The 14,558-nt window shown below is 39.1% G+C and overlaps 1 protein-coding gene across 6 annotated transcripts in view; it reads right to left on the bottom strand.

The window, feature by feature from the left end:
• Positions 1-14,558, bottom strand: part of PLEKHA5 (pleckstrin homology domain containing A5) — a 165,195-nt gene that overhangs the window by 26,830 nt on the left and 123,807 nt on the right. For 4 of the 6 annotated variants that reach the window (XM_053977564.1, XM_053977569.1, XM_053977565.1 and 1 more), the window contains exons 12-13: positions 12,073-12,156; positions 9,357-9,476 (exon numbers count right to left, since the gene is read on the bottom strand). In XM_053977564.1, the coding sequence (XP_053833539.1) occupies positions 9,357-9,476; positions 12,073-12,156 (204 nt within the window). The remainder of the gene's footprint in view (positions 1-9,356; positions 9,477-12,072; positions 12,157-14,558) is intronic. The other 2 variants (XM_053977570.1, XM_053977567.1) reach the window with 1 other exon arrangement.

The raw sequence follows: 14,558 nt of genomic DNA, 5'->3' as shown, positions 1-14,558 counted from the left end.
TCGCAGTCATCACAAACTATTTTAGCATCCTGACAACAAAACAAGTTTCACCCACTAGCACAGAGGCTTCTCCCAATTATTTACATGTCTTTAACACTGCAGCAGGAAAGATGACTGTTAAACCAATTTATTTCATTTGAATAAGAAATTATCTGTTGTTTAGACTTTAATAAAGTTGCCAGAATTTTCAACGGGTTGGTTTTGCATTACAAAAGTTTAGCAGACTATTTAGGCAGTGAAATTTTCAGTGTATTTTTAGCCTCTCCTGAGAGTCAGTTAATGCAACATCTCACACAGGAAACTTTATCCATGGAAGCAGATGTTGTGACTCCTCAGCTTCTGCAGAAGCCTTCAGCATGTCACAAACCCTCTGACCTGAAGAGACCACATCTCCAGTGGCAACAGGCTACTCAGAGTCACTGCTTCTCTGACAAGAATGTCAAAAAAGGTGTTTATTCAGTGCCAGATGTGCCTGCAAGGTGAAGGCAGATACTGCAGCTGGCAGCAGAGCTTCGCCAGGGCAGCAATTGGGAATTTACTGGTATCCCCAAAGGCAGGAGCAGATTAGCCCAGGCAGAGCTGTACCTCAAATATGTCTATTTAATATTAAAAGCTTGGGCTGGTTTCCCCTGACATGTTTAAAACACCTCTGCTCATTATACACTCATTGACTTATTTTTCTTACATACTCTATCACACAAAACTGACTTGCTTTAAAAAAATTCTATCAGTTAGGCTTCTTAAAAAAATTACAACCAACCCCTAAAATTTCCTTTAGGGCTCCAGAGCACCTTACTTCTCTCATTCCCCTCCAAATAGCTCCTCCAGGTTCCAAGTTAAAGGTCCTGCTTTGCATGTAGGAGCACAAATCTGACAGTCATGAAATCAGTCACTCACAACCCAACTTCCTTTGGAAAGCTGAGATTTTTTTTGGCAACGTTTCTGGATTGGAAGCAAACTTACGATGTGGAGTTGACTTTGAAAAAAGCGAAACTGGATTGAACGGGATGAAATGGATTAAGTTGCAGCATTTTTTAGAAACATGGCAGTAATAAAGATCTGTTTTACATGGCAGAACATCTCCTTTTCTTCAAACTGTGCAACCTTTATGCATAATTTTGGCTCACAAGGGCATAAATGTAAATGCAAGGGAACTGGCCAGATATTCCCTTGTGAGAACAACACCTTCACTGTAGTCGAGGCAAGAAACTTCTAAAACACCCCCTGACATGACAGGGGCTGCTCAGTTCAGCCCCAGCACCCGTCAGACACTGCTGTGCCAAGGGAGAGGGATTGGCCATGCTCATAAGTTGGTGCAGGTCTCAACTCCCAGACAATATTTCCATTCACATTTCTGATTCTTCTTCCATCTTACCATTGCCAACCAGCACTAGACACTCTGTAAGTGTGCACAGTAAAGTCTGCTGTGACTTTATGAACAGACACTGCCTTTCGGATTTACAGGCCCCAGATCAAAGTAATTTTGATCCTTTCTTTCTTCAGTGGCTAAAGGCTTGGTAGGTGCAAACAAAAACTTGTAAATCCACTTCCTAGAACGAAACAAAATTGCCAGAAATGACCAGGTAAACACCGCTCACATGCTTTTGTAGTGGTCAAAAAGAAAGAAGCACCTTTGAACACTAATTGCAGAGAATCATGCTAAGACAAATGTTGGAAGCTCACTGGAAAGTTTCATGAATTTACTGGACACCTGCATAAAGCACCAACTAATTAAATCGTCTAGACAGAGAGGAGTTACTCAGAAGTGTACATTTAATAGTAAAACAACAAAAAACGCAGCGGAAGCCATGCTAACGAGACTGCAGCGCTTCGGGAAGCATGGATGACATTGTGGGTTTCCAAAGCAAAGAAGAGAAACACCGATGTCATGAATAAATCTGAGGGACAACCAAAACTGTCACTAAGGAAAATTTTCGCAGATGATAAAGCAATTTCATTCACTATCCAAGACCTTACTTGATGGTACAGTTGCGGTCTTAGCGCCGAGTTCTCAATCATAGTGTGAACCATGGTGATTAAAGGTTCATTCTCTTTCATCTATTTCAAATCAGGAGGAGCATACAGCAAACATCAGTTTACAGCATGGCTAGATTTGAAAGACGACACTGTAAAATATAGCCTCTACTTTAATTCTTTCTAATAATGCAGCAGATTACATTTTAACCCATGCTTTTTATATATTCCATCATTCAGTTAATATCAACATCTGAAAAGTTTAATAATATCAAACAAATATATCAGAAGTAATGTAAATGCTCAACACCAATGTAATATTTATTCACCAACACTCTCCCTTTTTAAAAATAAAAAAGCTTAAAATAAGTTTGGCTTTGCATGGTATTGAAATAAAAAGGATTATTGGATTTTGCTGCAGGAACACTCAAACCTTTATCAGAAAACCTTTTAAATTATAGATTTAATAAGTCAGTGTACATTAAAAAGATATAAGCATTCCCAGCCTGTGAATAGACTTATGTCCACATATCACAAAATGCCTTTATATGCTGCACTGATTTATACCCTTTGGAACTTGGAATCATTGCCTGTTGCATTTATCCACCCCCATACACAGGAGTGCATTTTGGAACTGGCCAGACATTTTCTATAATGATCAGTATTTATTGTTAAGCATGCAAATGTCAAAATCGGGTATTTTATTACGTATTGCATACATTTAGGGTTTCAGAAAAGTGTGCAACACAGAAAAAAGTACGGGATTTTGGTCTTAAAAAGGAGACTTTCCTAACAGTAAGAGGAAAATGATGAAAACAGGTGGTTTTCTTCTCCAAAAGAAAACTGAAAAGTCACTTAATGCACAATTCTCCTCCTATTTTTGCTGGAAACTTTAGCAATACCTGCTTCAGGTATGGTCACACAAAGTGAGTGAAGGAGCATTTATGATCTTTCACTTTGTATTTATATGCACTCTCCATGAAATTTGCATAGCAAGGTTTTCTTTCACTGATGGAAATGCAACAGAATGAGTTTTTGATACCTTCTAGTATTTCTTGCCCAAAATTATTTAGGAAAAACCTAACTTTTACATTTGGGGCAGTTTGTTTTTTTTTTTTTTTCATCTTATGGCAAACCATTTTTCTTGTTGTAGATAGAGGACCTTTTTGTTGTTGTTGTTGTTTTCTATCCAAAGTCTGATCAGCTGGTAAGTTAATCAGCCAATAAAAGGTACCTTAAGAAGCTTATGATGCTCTGTTTGTCCAAGGCAGGGAAAAAACCCTAACCAAGGAGTCCCTAGCACTTACTCCATCATCTCCAGTACAGGTAAACAGAAAGCCAGAACTGACACAAGAAGTTGTTCTCCCTCTACAATAAAATTTTGTCCAGACAGTGGGTGCACTCCAGAGAGTGATGACACTAAAAGAGATCTCAATAAGGAGAGCAACAATAAGGCCCAAAGCCAAGCTGTCAAACTACAGCCAACTGATGAATTAATAAAAGAAAAATTTCTCTGAGGCTCAAATATTTTATTAGGAACACATGAGTTTGTATGCATTTTTATTATCAGGGTTTCAACTGCTTCATAAACTCTAGCTAATTCCTTTCTACAATATTTCAAATTTTTCTTTTCTGACCAGCAACAGACAGTGCCAGAATTAATTTCTGTTGAACTGTTCAGAGTTTGCCTAAATCCAGATTAGAAAAAGCAATGTGTATTTGCTCAAAAGACATTTTGAAGTAATGTTTTGTCTTCTAGGAGCTCCAACTTTGATTTACAGGAGTTCTTCCAACATTTTTACTACTACAGGTGCTTAATCACACTTATCTAACCCTGTTTGCAAAGGCCAGGTACATCCAGAAAAGTCACAGATCCTTAATCCCTTATGGAACCAAGATCAAAAAGCAGGCAATTGGTAAAGCAATGCCAATCAAAGAGCCTATGGAGCAGTCAAATACAACAAGTGTTTTTCCCTTTTGCGATCAAAGTTTCCAAAAAATCAGTGACATTTAAGTACTGAGGAAGGTATGTGTGACAAACCTTCTAAGAGTTAAAGCCAGTGCACAAGTAATCAGAGTTACCTGGGACACAGTGGCAAGTCCCATGCTGGAAAAGATGACAAGGACACCTGTTTTGTGGTCTTCAAGCATTATCACAAGGCTACTCCCAAACTGAAGCTGGACACTCTTCACATTGAATAAATGGCTCAAGGAAAAATACTGGCTTGCTCGTAACAGAGACAAGCCTTGGTTTTCACTTATTTAAGGAAAAAAAAAATTACAATAAAGGGACAGATTTTAGACCCTCCATGTAACACTAAAAGGATTATACTCAGAGATTCTCTCCAGTTGGAAAAGCCACAAAAATTGGAATTAATGTCTCCATAAGCAAAGAGAAGTGTGAACTGCCACAGAGCAACAAACCCAAATAAAATACAGCAGTCTTGGCTTTACCACCTCCTACTTCGAGTAAATCTCTTTCTCTGAAGAAGTGATGTTTCATCTCTCCTTTTTTTTTTGTACTGATGTAGTACAAACAAAGCAGAAAAGCCCTGACCTCCTTGACATGTGAAAAATTTTCCTTGTAATTCACATTTGTCTGACTCGTGTAGGTCTTGCATGGCAAAAGGATGGGGGAAAAAGCTTTAAATATTTCAGAAGCTCCAAAATTGGTGGACAGATTAGGCACAGTGAAGTAGCTTCAGGTATCTTATTTAGTCTACCAGATGACTAATTGTAAGGTTTTAATTAAAGTAGTAGTGCACTGATCTATACTTTTCAGCACTTGTGATCAAGTATGTTTCTATTTAATAATAATAATTTATTTTACTTCTTCTTCCTAGAGCTAACTGAAAAATGCAGGAAGATGTAATGGAGGAATTAAGGGAATTGGTCTAATTAGCAGTTACTGGAGCTAGCTATGTAAATCCTTGGTGCAGATATGAACAGCTACTTTATTTCTTTTGTGGTTTAAATTGGAAAGTCAAGCTGTCAGTAGCTTTTCTCTTTCTGCCTTTTCCTAGAGGGTTTGGTGAAACCCTGCACAGCTGACATTCCAGAATGTTCTAGCAACCAGCTGGGACAGTGGCTGCCTACCAGGATTGGTGACCTCACTGCTGAGGTGACACTGCATGTTTTGGGTGACAAAGGACTCAGATTAGCCATTTTATCCCTCTCCTCTCAAGCTTATTGAGGGAAAAAATAACAGGACCTGAGGAAGCTTTTCTCCTTCCTCCTTTCAGTCTTTTTTTCACCCTTCACTCCCTATCCTTGAGTCTTCCTTCTCCCTTTGAGGAAGGGAAAAAAAAAAAAAAAGGGCAAGGTCAGCCACTCCAGCTTTTCCAGATAACCTGGAAAACACAAATAAAAGTAGTACCCTATAAGATGTGAACACAGGACATGGAATTTTAGGCTGAAACACGAGATACCATGTCAACTCCATCCAAACCTCCTTGTACTACTTCAGCCTTCCTTAATGCACTACTTGTTCCCAGAGCCACTTTCAGCACCTCAGAAAAAGGGAGATGAAGAGCAGAAAATAGAAGCAAAACACCAAGACAGTGAGGATGTTGGCTGTAGGACCTGCACTCCTTTGTTTGACAACTTCTTGTTCAAGTTCTGTTTATTTTTAGACACACTTTGAAAATTGAAAGAGACTGAAAATTAAAGTCCTAGCAGAATTATTTTAACTCCTAAACATCTAAACTATTTAAATAAATAACTATTTCAAAAAAACTGGGTAAAAAACCCCAAAAAAGACTAAATGAAATTAAATTTAGTAAAACTTCCGTGACCAATCAGCCTGGGATAGGATGTTTTATACAAGTAACATGAGCTTAGTAGTGAAGGGTTTTTCAGCCAAAGAGAAGTTTTACTATCAAGATAAAAATTCAGAAGTGTGAAAGACTGGTGTGCTGGAATTCTTGATAATAACAGAAAGGTTAAAAAGTGGGACCTTCTGCCATGGCTATTTGTAAAGGAGAAAAAAAAAAAAACATGTCTAGCTTTTACTTGGGGGAAAAAACCCAACCTTATGTTGTGTTTTGGTTACTCATTTTGTAATTACTGGGTACAAATAAATTCAGGAGACAGCTGGCTTGCATTTAGTAGCACACAAGAAATGATTCTTTAAAATCTGATCGTGCAGGAGACTGAGATCCTATGTGCACTCAATGTCCCATGCTAGCAAAAAAATCATCCTTGCCTAGGGCTGCTAGCTATGTCCAGAACTCCTAAAATTCCTAAAATGCACCTGAATCTCCCTCTCAACTCTGCAAACCTTGAGCCAGCAGAGTGGATTAAAAATAAAAGGGTTCTGAACAACCATTTATTTAGCCCTAAGACATGGAAGAAATCATATGGCTGGGTATCTGTGTGCCAAGTCTTTTCAGGCTTTTTCCCCCCCCTCTCTCCCTCTGAACGCCAACAACAACAACAAAAATTCTGAAAGCATAATACAAAACCATCAGCAAGTGTAACCTGAGAATTTCCTAGCCATGGCCAGAGGAAACAGCAGTACAAAAACAAAGCTTGATTGCTAAAAGGTGATCGAATATTCTTGACAAGAAAACCACCTGATCAGCAGCCAGCTTACTGCAACAGAATATGAGCTACCTTCCCTACAGGTGAATTTTAGTCTGCCTGAAAAGTCACCTGTGCAACCCTGTAACAAGCTTACTATTTATTGTTGTGTACAGTACTGAGCTCTTTGTGACCAAGAAGGTGAGAGTTGAGGATACAGGGACTGGAGTCCCACCCTGTGCTGTAAGCCAAGTAGGTTCTGACACTATTTGCAGAGATTAAATACAAGTGGAAATGTCTAATTTAAGTACACAGGACATTTAAAATCCAGAGAGGGTAAGTGATTATGCAGGTTACAGATGCTGGTAACAAGGAGGAAAGGCCTCAATTACACTGAAAGAAATTTTGAATTTTTTTATGCTTTTAACATAAAGGGAAATTGATATTTGGCAAAAAACGAAGAGCTATAAATGTGATACCACCCCTAGAAGCAGTGGTACTCAAAGCAGAAAGACTTCCAGGGAGATTTATTTCCTACAGGTAGATTACAGTATTATAAAACAAGAGAAATGAGTATTCCAACCTGCTCTTCCATGATTTTGTGATTAAGGTAACAGATTTTAGACTGCATTTCTAAGTTGTAGTGATTCCTTTCATTCTGGTATGGCACAACTATAAGACTTAGATGCTTTCCTAAATTAATGCTTACCACATCCCATTTCTAAATTTTATCTGGTGCAAGCGAAAGGAAAATAATTTTTACTGTTTTGCATCTTGTACATAGACAATTCCCCCCATTTAATCCTGCCCATCAGACTCACAAGCTTGGCTAACCAAGCACTAACAACAATTTTACACTTCACATCGACAGTTGTCCTTTCTTGACAATGAATTACACTGCTGAAGACAGAATCACTCCCTAATTCCAAAACATTATAGACTGGAAATATTTGAGTTGGATGAAATATTTTGGTCTAATTTAGCAAGCAGTATGTCCCCACTGTTTTGGACCTGCTGCAGCCCCTTAAATAAAACAATACAGAGATGTTTAGAAATGCATTGCCAACAAACTGAATTGGTCACAATTCCCACCCCGTTTTCAAGAGGTAATAGGAAAATAAAGTCACTGGGTGAGCCAAGCCCATGTGAGAGTGTGTACTTTGTGCACAGCTGGGGTTTTCAAAAACTCACTGAAACCCCAGTAGAGGAAAATACAGAATATAAAAGGTTAAGAGTTGGTTTTAAGGCTCAAAAGTTTCAATAAAAGACATAATAACTATAAAAGATTCTTACAAAAAGCAATTTTTTCTATTTTTAACCAATGGTCATCCAGTTGCTTATTTTAGGTCTAAGCACTTATGACTGTCTTTTATAACTTCTAGCAAAAAAAAAAAAAATCCACTTCAAAACTTCTCAAACACAACTTGTACAGAAATCCCATTTGGTCATGCAGCAAGGCCAGAAAGAGAGGTATGTGATATTGCAATTCTTCACTTTGCAGTCAATTATGCTAGTGAAGACAGAACTGTACCCTCACTCCATGAGATACCAGAAATTGGAAAGAATTAAAATCTTATTCTTATATAAATCCTTCAGAATGAACTGAGAATAATGAGGAGACATGTTATGATTTGTTTAAAATATTCCTTCATCTTTGACCTCCTCTTCATTTAATGTCCTGTAGAAACAGCTAACTCTTTTTAATTTCAAAAACTGAAATTCTTAGAAGTACCCATTTTTTATAAATCGCATGTGTGTCATATGAGCTTGGAAACACATTAGGACTGGTTAAAGAAGGTAAAATGCTACAGTTAGTGTTATTATGAAAAGGAAATTAGGAATATATTTAGAACAGAAAAATGAATTGGTGACTGGCTACTGTTTTCTGACAAATTTTAAATTGAGGGATTCTTTTTCCCCATAAGAGCTCGAATTTGTGATCAACTGAGATATTCTATGCTATGGGCATCATCCAACTTCACAAAAAGCACTGAAAATCCTTCTCCCCAAATATTTCCAGCTTTGACAGGAGCAGGCAAAAAGCATTACGAAATATAAATGCACAAGTAAATTGCAAATCCCACCTGGTGATCCAAATATATGGCATTCCTTTGAAGGTGATGTGAAAGAATCTCATTCTAGAAGGCAGCAGTCAGAGGGGAAAAGGAAAGGGACAGAAGGTGCAGAATGCATGAAAAGAGCTTTAAAGGATGTAAACTAGACAGTGATAGACAGTTCTGTTTTATGGAGAAATATAATGCTGTTTTTAACTGCCTTTTTTTGGTGAACTGTTAATAAATTTCGAGCCTGAAACAGAAATGATGAAAGTTTGCTACAAATCAGACCATGAACCACTACATTTCATTCTGGTTTACACATAAAACACATAAGTAAGCTTAGGTAAATGTCCACTACACAGGCAACTATGAACCCTTTGATAAATCCACGTTTTAAACACGTCCTGCTTTTCACAGACGGATCACAAATAAGATGGCATGAGATAGGAGGCTGTGTAAACAGCAGATTAATCTCAATCTATCACGACTGATTTTGTTTGCAATACAAAACAACAGATTAAAACCACTCCATTTAAATCTGGGGTGGCTTTCTGATGCTCGCATCCCCCATCTGTCTGTTTAGCCCAGAACTCCAGCGAGCTACAACACACTTCAGAGTATTCCCAGGTAAATTTGACTCGGCTAAAAGCCTCAAAGGGTTGATAGCAGAGCGCCGCGCGCACAAAGGATTAGCGCCACTCCGTCCTACAGGAGCCAGGGAATTTATTGCAAAGCAAACTTGGGTTAATGAATGACTGAGGGTTAGTGAGGATGGAGCATGACACACATCGCTGGGTGGCTGACCTTTGGGCTGCTGGCCTCAAGCTTTAGCTGCATGAGCTGTGCTAGTGTGTGCTCCCGGATACTACTCAGCTCCGCCTGCTGCCGTCTCAGCTTTATGAGCAGCAGCGTCAGCTCCTCCGGCTGAAGGAGTGCGGCGTGAGAAGCCAAAGAGCAGAGAAAAGGTTAATTGGTACCCCAGACAACACCTCAGTGAAATCAGGCATGCCTTATAACCAAAGTAAAGCAAGGTGCACCTTCGGAGCGCCTTGCGGAAACTCTGGCAGTGATGCAACACAAGAGGCACCATTTTCCCCAAGTGAACACCTCCAAATATAAAATGAAGGGTTAGCTTTTGACTGCTCAGACCAGGAAATGCCATAAAAGTCAAACACTCTGTATTGAGGACAAAAATAACGGAGGATGTGGCAGGGCAAAGTCTGTGCATCTTCCTGACATGCACATCAAATTGATGATACTGACTTAAGTCAGGGGGAGACAATTCCAGCCCTTGGGATGTCGTTACCTGCATGTGGGCAGCCATTTGAGCCGGGTGAAAGAATCAAAACATGCCCTCAAGAAAACGCAGCTTTAAAAATAATTCTTCAAATAATTATTTAAAATAATTCTTCAAATGCATGTGTCAAAATTGAGAGGGAAAAATGATGACAATCACACGTTTACTGAACTACCTCAGAAATAATCACCTTTCACAAAAGAAATCTGCACAAGCATGACAAAAATAATTTTCCATCCCACCTTTCACAGGTCTGAGGCCTCCAGTTATTTTATTGCTTTACTTTTATGACTAAGCTGTATTATTCAGCCTTAGGAGGGGATGAAGAATATCATTTAAGATTGTATGTAGATTATACATATTATGGAAATTATAGATTTCCATATAGATTTAATTAAGATTATATGTATTATGGAAATAAAGTCCAACTCAAACGGGTATTTGTCAGGTAATTCCACACAGATCAGGGCAATACTCCAAAGAAAACAAACCACTGAGCATCACAAGTATTTTTGTTATGTTCCTGTTTGCTTCTGTTTCTTACACTTCTCCAGAAGTCAGCCTTACAAGAGGTTAAATATTCATCCAGTGTTTTCATTTTCTCACAAAGCCCAAACACAAAAAGCTCCTAAACCCCTGCTTGCCCTCTCCCACAGCCACAGAACTTCCCCAAAGCAAAGAAGTAAAGAGCTCTGGAGAACCACACATTAAAAATGCTGAAAGTGAATACCAGTTTCTCAGAATAAAGAGGAAAAATCCCCGAGAAACAGCATGGCACCAGCACCTCTGTGAGTTCAGAACAGAGGAGCCCACAAGAGGGAGCAAGGGATTTCCACTTAATTTCAGCTGGCAAAACCATTTACTTTTTGAGGGAAAACCAACACCAAACCCAAATTGTCTAATGGCAGTTTTCCTTCTTACAGCTCTCCTTCAATACCTGGATTTAAAATACTTAATTCCAGAGAGTAAGCGTAAGAATCTAGGCTGCCATACGAGACATTTTGGAGTTCTCTCCAAAAATAGGCAACAGTGCTCTCAGTCTGGAAAGTAACATCCACTCAAAGCACAAGAAGCCTCATTTTTACGAATATGAGAACAAAAAGCAGCATCTTCAAGCAAAAGGAGCAATGATCCACTTTTTCAAGATCAAAACTTCTTTTGGTATATCCTGAAAAAGGCCAGTTTTAGTGCATTAGGAGTAACTTATTTCATGGCACTCCAACCCAAACTTTTTCTCCATAGAGGAGCTCTTAGAACAGAACTCCTACTCCTCTCTAGACATTCAGAAAGTTGCTGCAGGTGCTGTGCATTTGATGCAGGTCTTGGGACTCTTGCAACAACCATAACGCCAACTTTTCTCAGGGCTACAGGTTTCCTCCTCTGGCCCCTGCACTGTCCTGCTGTGGGCAGGATTTCTGGTTGGTTTCTTGGACCTGCTTGTCCCAGCAGAGCTGAGGGAGCCACAAATCCCAAGAAATGTCTGGAAGGCTCCAGGTGCCAAAGGCCAACCCACAGAAATCGCTGAAGGTGCCAGAAACCTGTGCTGGGAAGTGCAGGAAACAGGACTCGAGGCAGTGGAAGGACTGGCTGCCCACAGTATGATCCCAAAAAAAAAAAAAAAAAAATCTGTTTTTTTTAATTCATAGCGCTCTCAAATCAGTATTTTCGGGTGGACAGAGAGATGACAAAAAAAAGGAGACAAAAACTGGTAAAGAAGTGACATAAATTTAGGGCAATTTTTTGGCTGAGAGTCGTGTTGCAATTAGGAAACTGGAGAGCATTCACCAACATCACTTTGATGAAATATCTTCAATGAGAATTTCAGCTCTACCACAGTATGGTGTCAGAAAGGACATCCTTTTACAAAATGCTCTTTTACATTTCCAAATAAGCCAAACTTTACTTCTAGGATTTTCTAAATAATTAATAGAGAAATAAGTGTTCTGTGATGTAGTCTACCCTCTCCCAGGAATTTCAGCAATGTATCAACAATGATTAAAAAAATAGTAAATCTGTATTTCCCAAAGAAAACCTTGACTCAGCAGCTACACAATATTCTTAGAATTCTGTGGAATCACAGAGCACTTCTCTTTCTCTGATAATTTAAATAAAGGTTACATTTAAAGCAAGCTTTAACTAGAATAAATTTTCAATGTTGCCTCTTCATACTTAAAGGATTATTCTTAAAAAAACCCTGATGAACCAAATAAAAATCCAACTCACTGTTTTGCCTTGGAGGCTCTGAGAAGTAACAGGCTGTAAACTCAGACCTGCTGGCATCGACCTTCTGTCAGGCACAAAGACATGCTGTACAAAAAAAATAGCACAGTGTGACCCACAGTTATTTCTAAAGACTTGAAAACTTTAAATGCTAACACAAAAAGTCAAGCCAACGTCCCCCTCATGAAAATTTGCTATGCTTTGTGCCAGTCATGCTCCCTGCTGATCTCCTACCTAGGTTACTCAAACAGTCTATCTCTAAATTCTAGAAATACCCCGAATTTCATATTTCATTTAATTAACAGATCTCCCTCATTATTGCTGCTACTGACAGAGTGCTGACCACGAGCAAGGTCTACCCACAAATCACATTTATTTCTGACAATACACCAAGAGACTGCCACTGCAGTTCTATTTCCAAAGCACAAGCAATATAACCAGTAATATTCCCCAGAGAGGATATTTATCACTTAAATGTGTAATATTATCACTTAAATGTATGTTCAATAAATGTAAACATTAGCTAAGAACATTGAAAAATATTAAACATTCCCAAATATGAAATGTTTTGTAGCAATTTTAAAGGAAGCCTGGAAAACAACAGACAGTTTTTAGCACAAAAAGGTCCACAGCCACAGCAAGATACCTTAGGAAAGTACATCTACAATGATTTGTGATAAAAAAAAAAAAAAATTGAGGACTTATTTCCTTTATCAGTGTTCCAAAGGGAACTCATATGACACAGTTCATTTAAGGACAGCTGAACAATAGCAATTTGGGGAGGTAGTCTTTTTCTGTCTTGCTGTACTCTCAAAATATTAGGGGCAGATTGCTCGATAAAGTAAATTCAGTGGGTGTAGTGCAGCATTCTTGGGGCTGCAGATGCCATTTATATTTCAAGAATAATAGGGGAGGTCTTGGAATAGTACGGAAAGACTCAACACAGGACAGAAGACTAGCTGACATAAAAAGAAATAGGAAAGGAAATTTTTAAGCTGCAGGGTGACTACTTTGGACTAGGCAATGCCTTTTAAACATATACAAGCACTCAGTTCAAAACCATGTGATGTAAAAAAGAGAAAGTTTTGGCATCTGCTCATGATGTTCTCATTCTGCCTTTTCAAACCATGCCTTCATTGACTTCTCAAACTGAAATAGTCACACACAAGGGGATTCATGCAAATGGGCATGTGGATGTGAACACAATTGTTTTATGTTTGCCAGGTCTTGCAATACATCCTTGCCTCATCCTTTGAGGCGAGAAAACTCAGCTTGAGCATCCTCTGCCTGCCAGAGTGACCTGACTTAGGCAGAAAATGCAGCTTGTCCTGAGCTTGGTGGCCTGTCCCAGACTGTTAAGTGGGCAGTTTTTCCTTAACTCTTCCACAATCAGTTCTCTCACCAGGGAGACATCAGCTGATAATGGGCTACTGAGTGTCACTGCATGACTGATAAGAACTAGAACATCCCACTGTGAGATGCTCTGCCCAGAGGAAGGAGCCAAGCATTCCCACCTGGATATAATCTGGGTCTTTGGGACACCAGACTCAGCCTTTCCCACTGGATTCCCAAGAGAAACAGCTGGGTTTTTCCACTGGATCTTCAGAGGAAGACTACACCCTTCTACAGGACCCCTGCTCCCACGGCACCACATCTGCCACTCCAGGAGGATTGCAACCACTCTGATTTGGACTGCTACCAACACCCAGACCAAAAGGGTGTCAGGCTCTGTTCTGACTCTGTCAGTGGTTTTTCTTTTGTATTATTGCATGCATTTTCTTTTCTTTTTCCCTTTTCCTAATAAATTGTATTTCTGACTTGGAATCTCTCACTGGTTTAGCTTTCAAACCAGGACATGGCCACACAGCCCCAGCTTGAGGAGGATGCTTGGATAAATGCACACATGGCTTGGGCTCCTCGACTCTCTGCTGGAAGAGACCTCTAGTACCACTCATAAAAGCATCCCTCTCTCCTCCTGGGGGGCTTTAACTTTCTTTAGTAGCCTTTTCTTCAAAGTAAGTGTACACTTTCCTGTAAAATTGCTGGATGACTAAAAAGACTTTCTTCATCTTTCCAGTTCCAACACATGAGGCAACTCCTGCAAGTTCAGCCTTGTTCTCTAACCACTTGATTTTAGCTAAGTGGACATTAGTCTCCTTTCTGTCTTATACACAATAAAGAGTATTTGAGTTGTTTTATGTCCTCCTCCAGACATTCTTTCTAACTCATCACTTGTGAACAAGTTTAAAAAAGGAAATGGCTTAAAAGGTAGCAAATGCTAACAGGAATTCTGCAAATGTGAGATTCCAGCCTGGGATGATAAGATTACAGTCTTGCAGCACATGGAGAAAAATATATTTGCCACAAAAATTGACCTTCTTGTAGGTTAGATGCTCCAGCCTATAACAACATATTATGAGAACACTGCTTTAACTTCTCATGATAGAAGAATTACAGAATATTGGATAAATTCTAGAACTTTCTGTTTG

This window comes from Vidua macroura, chromosome 5 (assembly GCF_024509145.1).
Source record: "Vidua macroura isolate BioBank_ID:100142 chromosome 5, ASM2450914v1, whole genome shotgun sequence".
Taxonomy (NCBI): Eukaryota; Metazoa; Chordata; class Aves; order Passeriformes; family Viduidae; genus Vidua; species Vidua macroura.
Note: the sequence above shows the minus strand (reverse complement) of the source record. Positions and strands in the feature narration are given on the sequence as shown.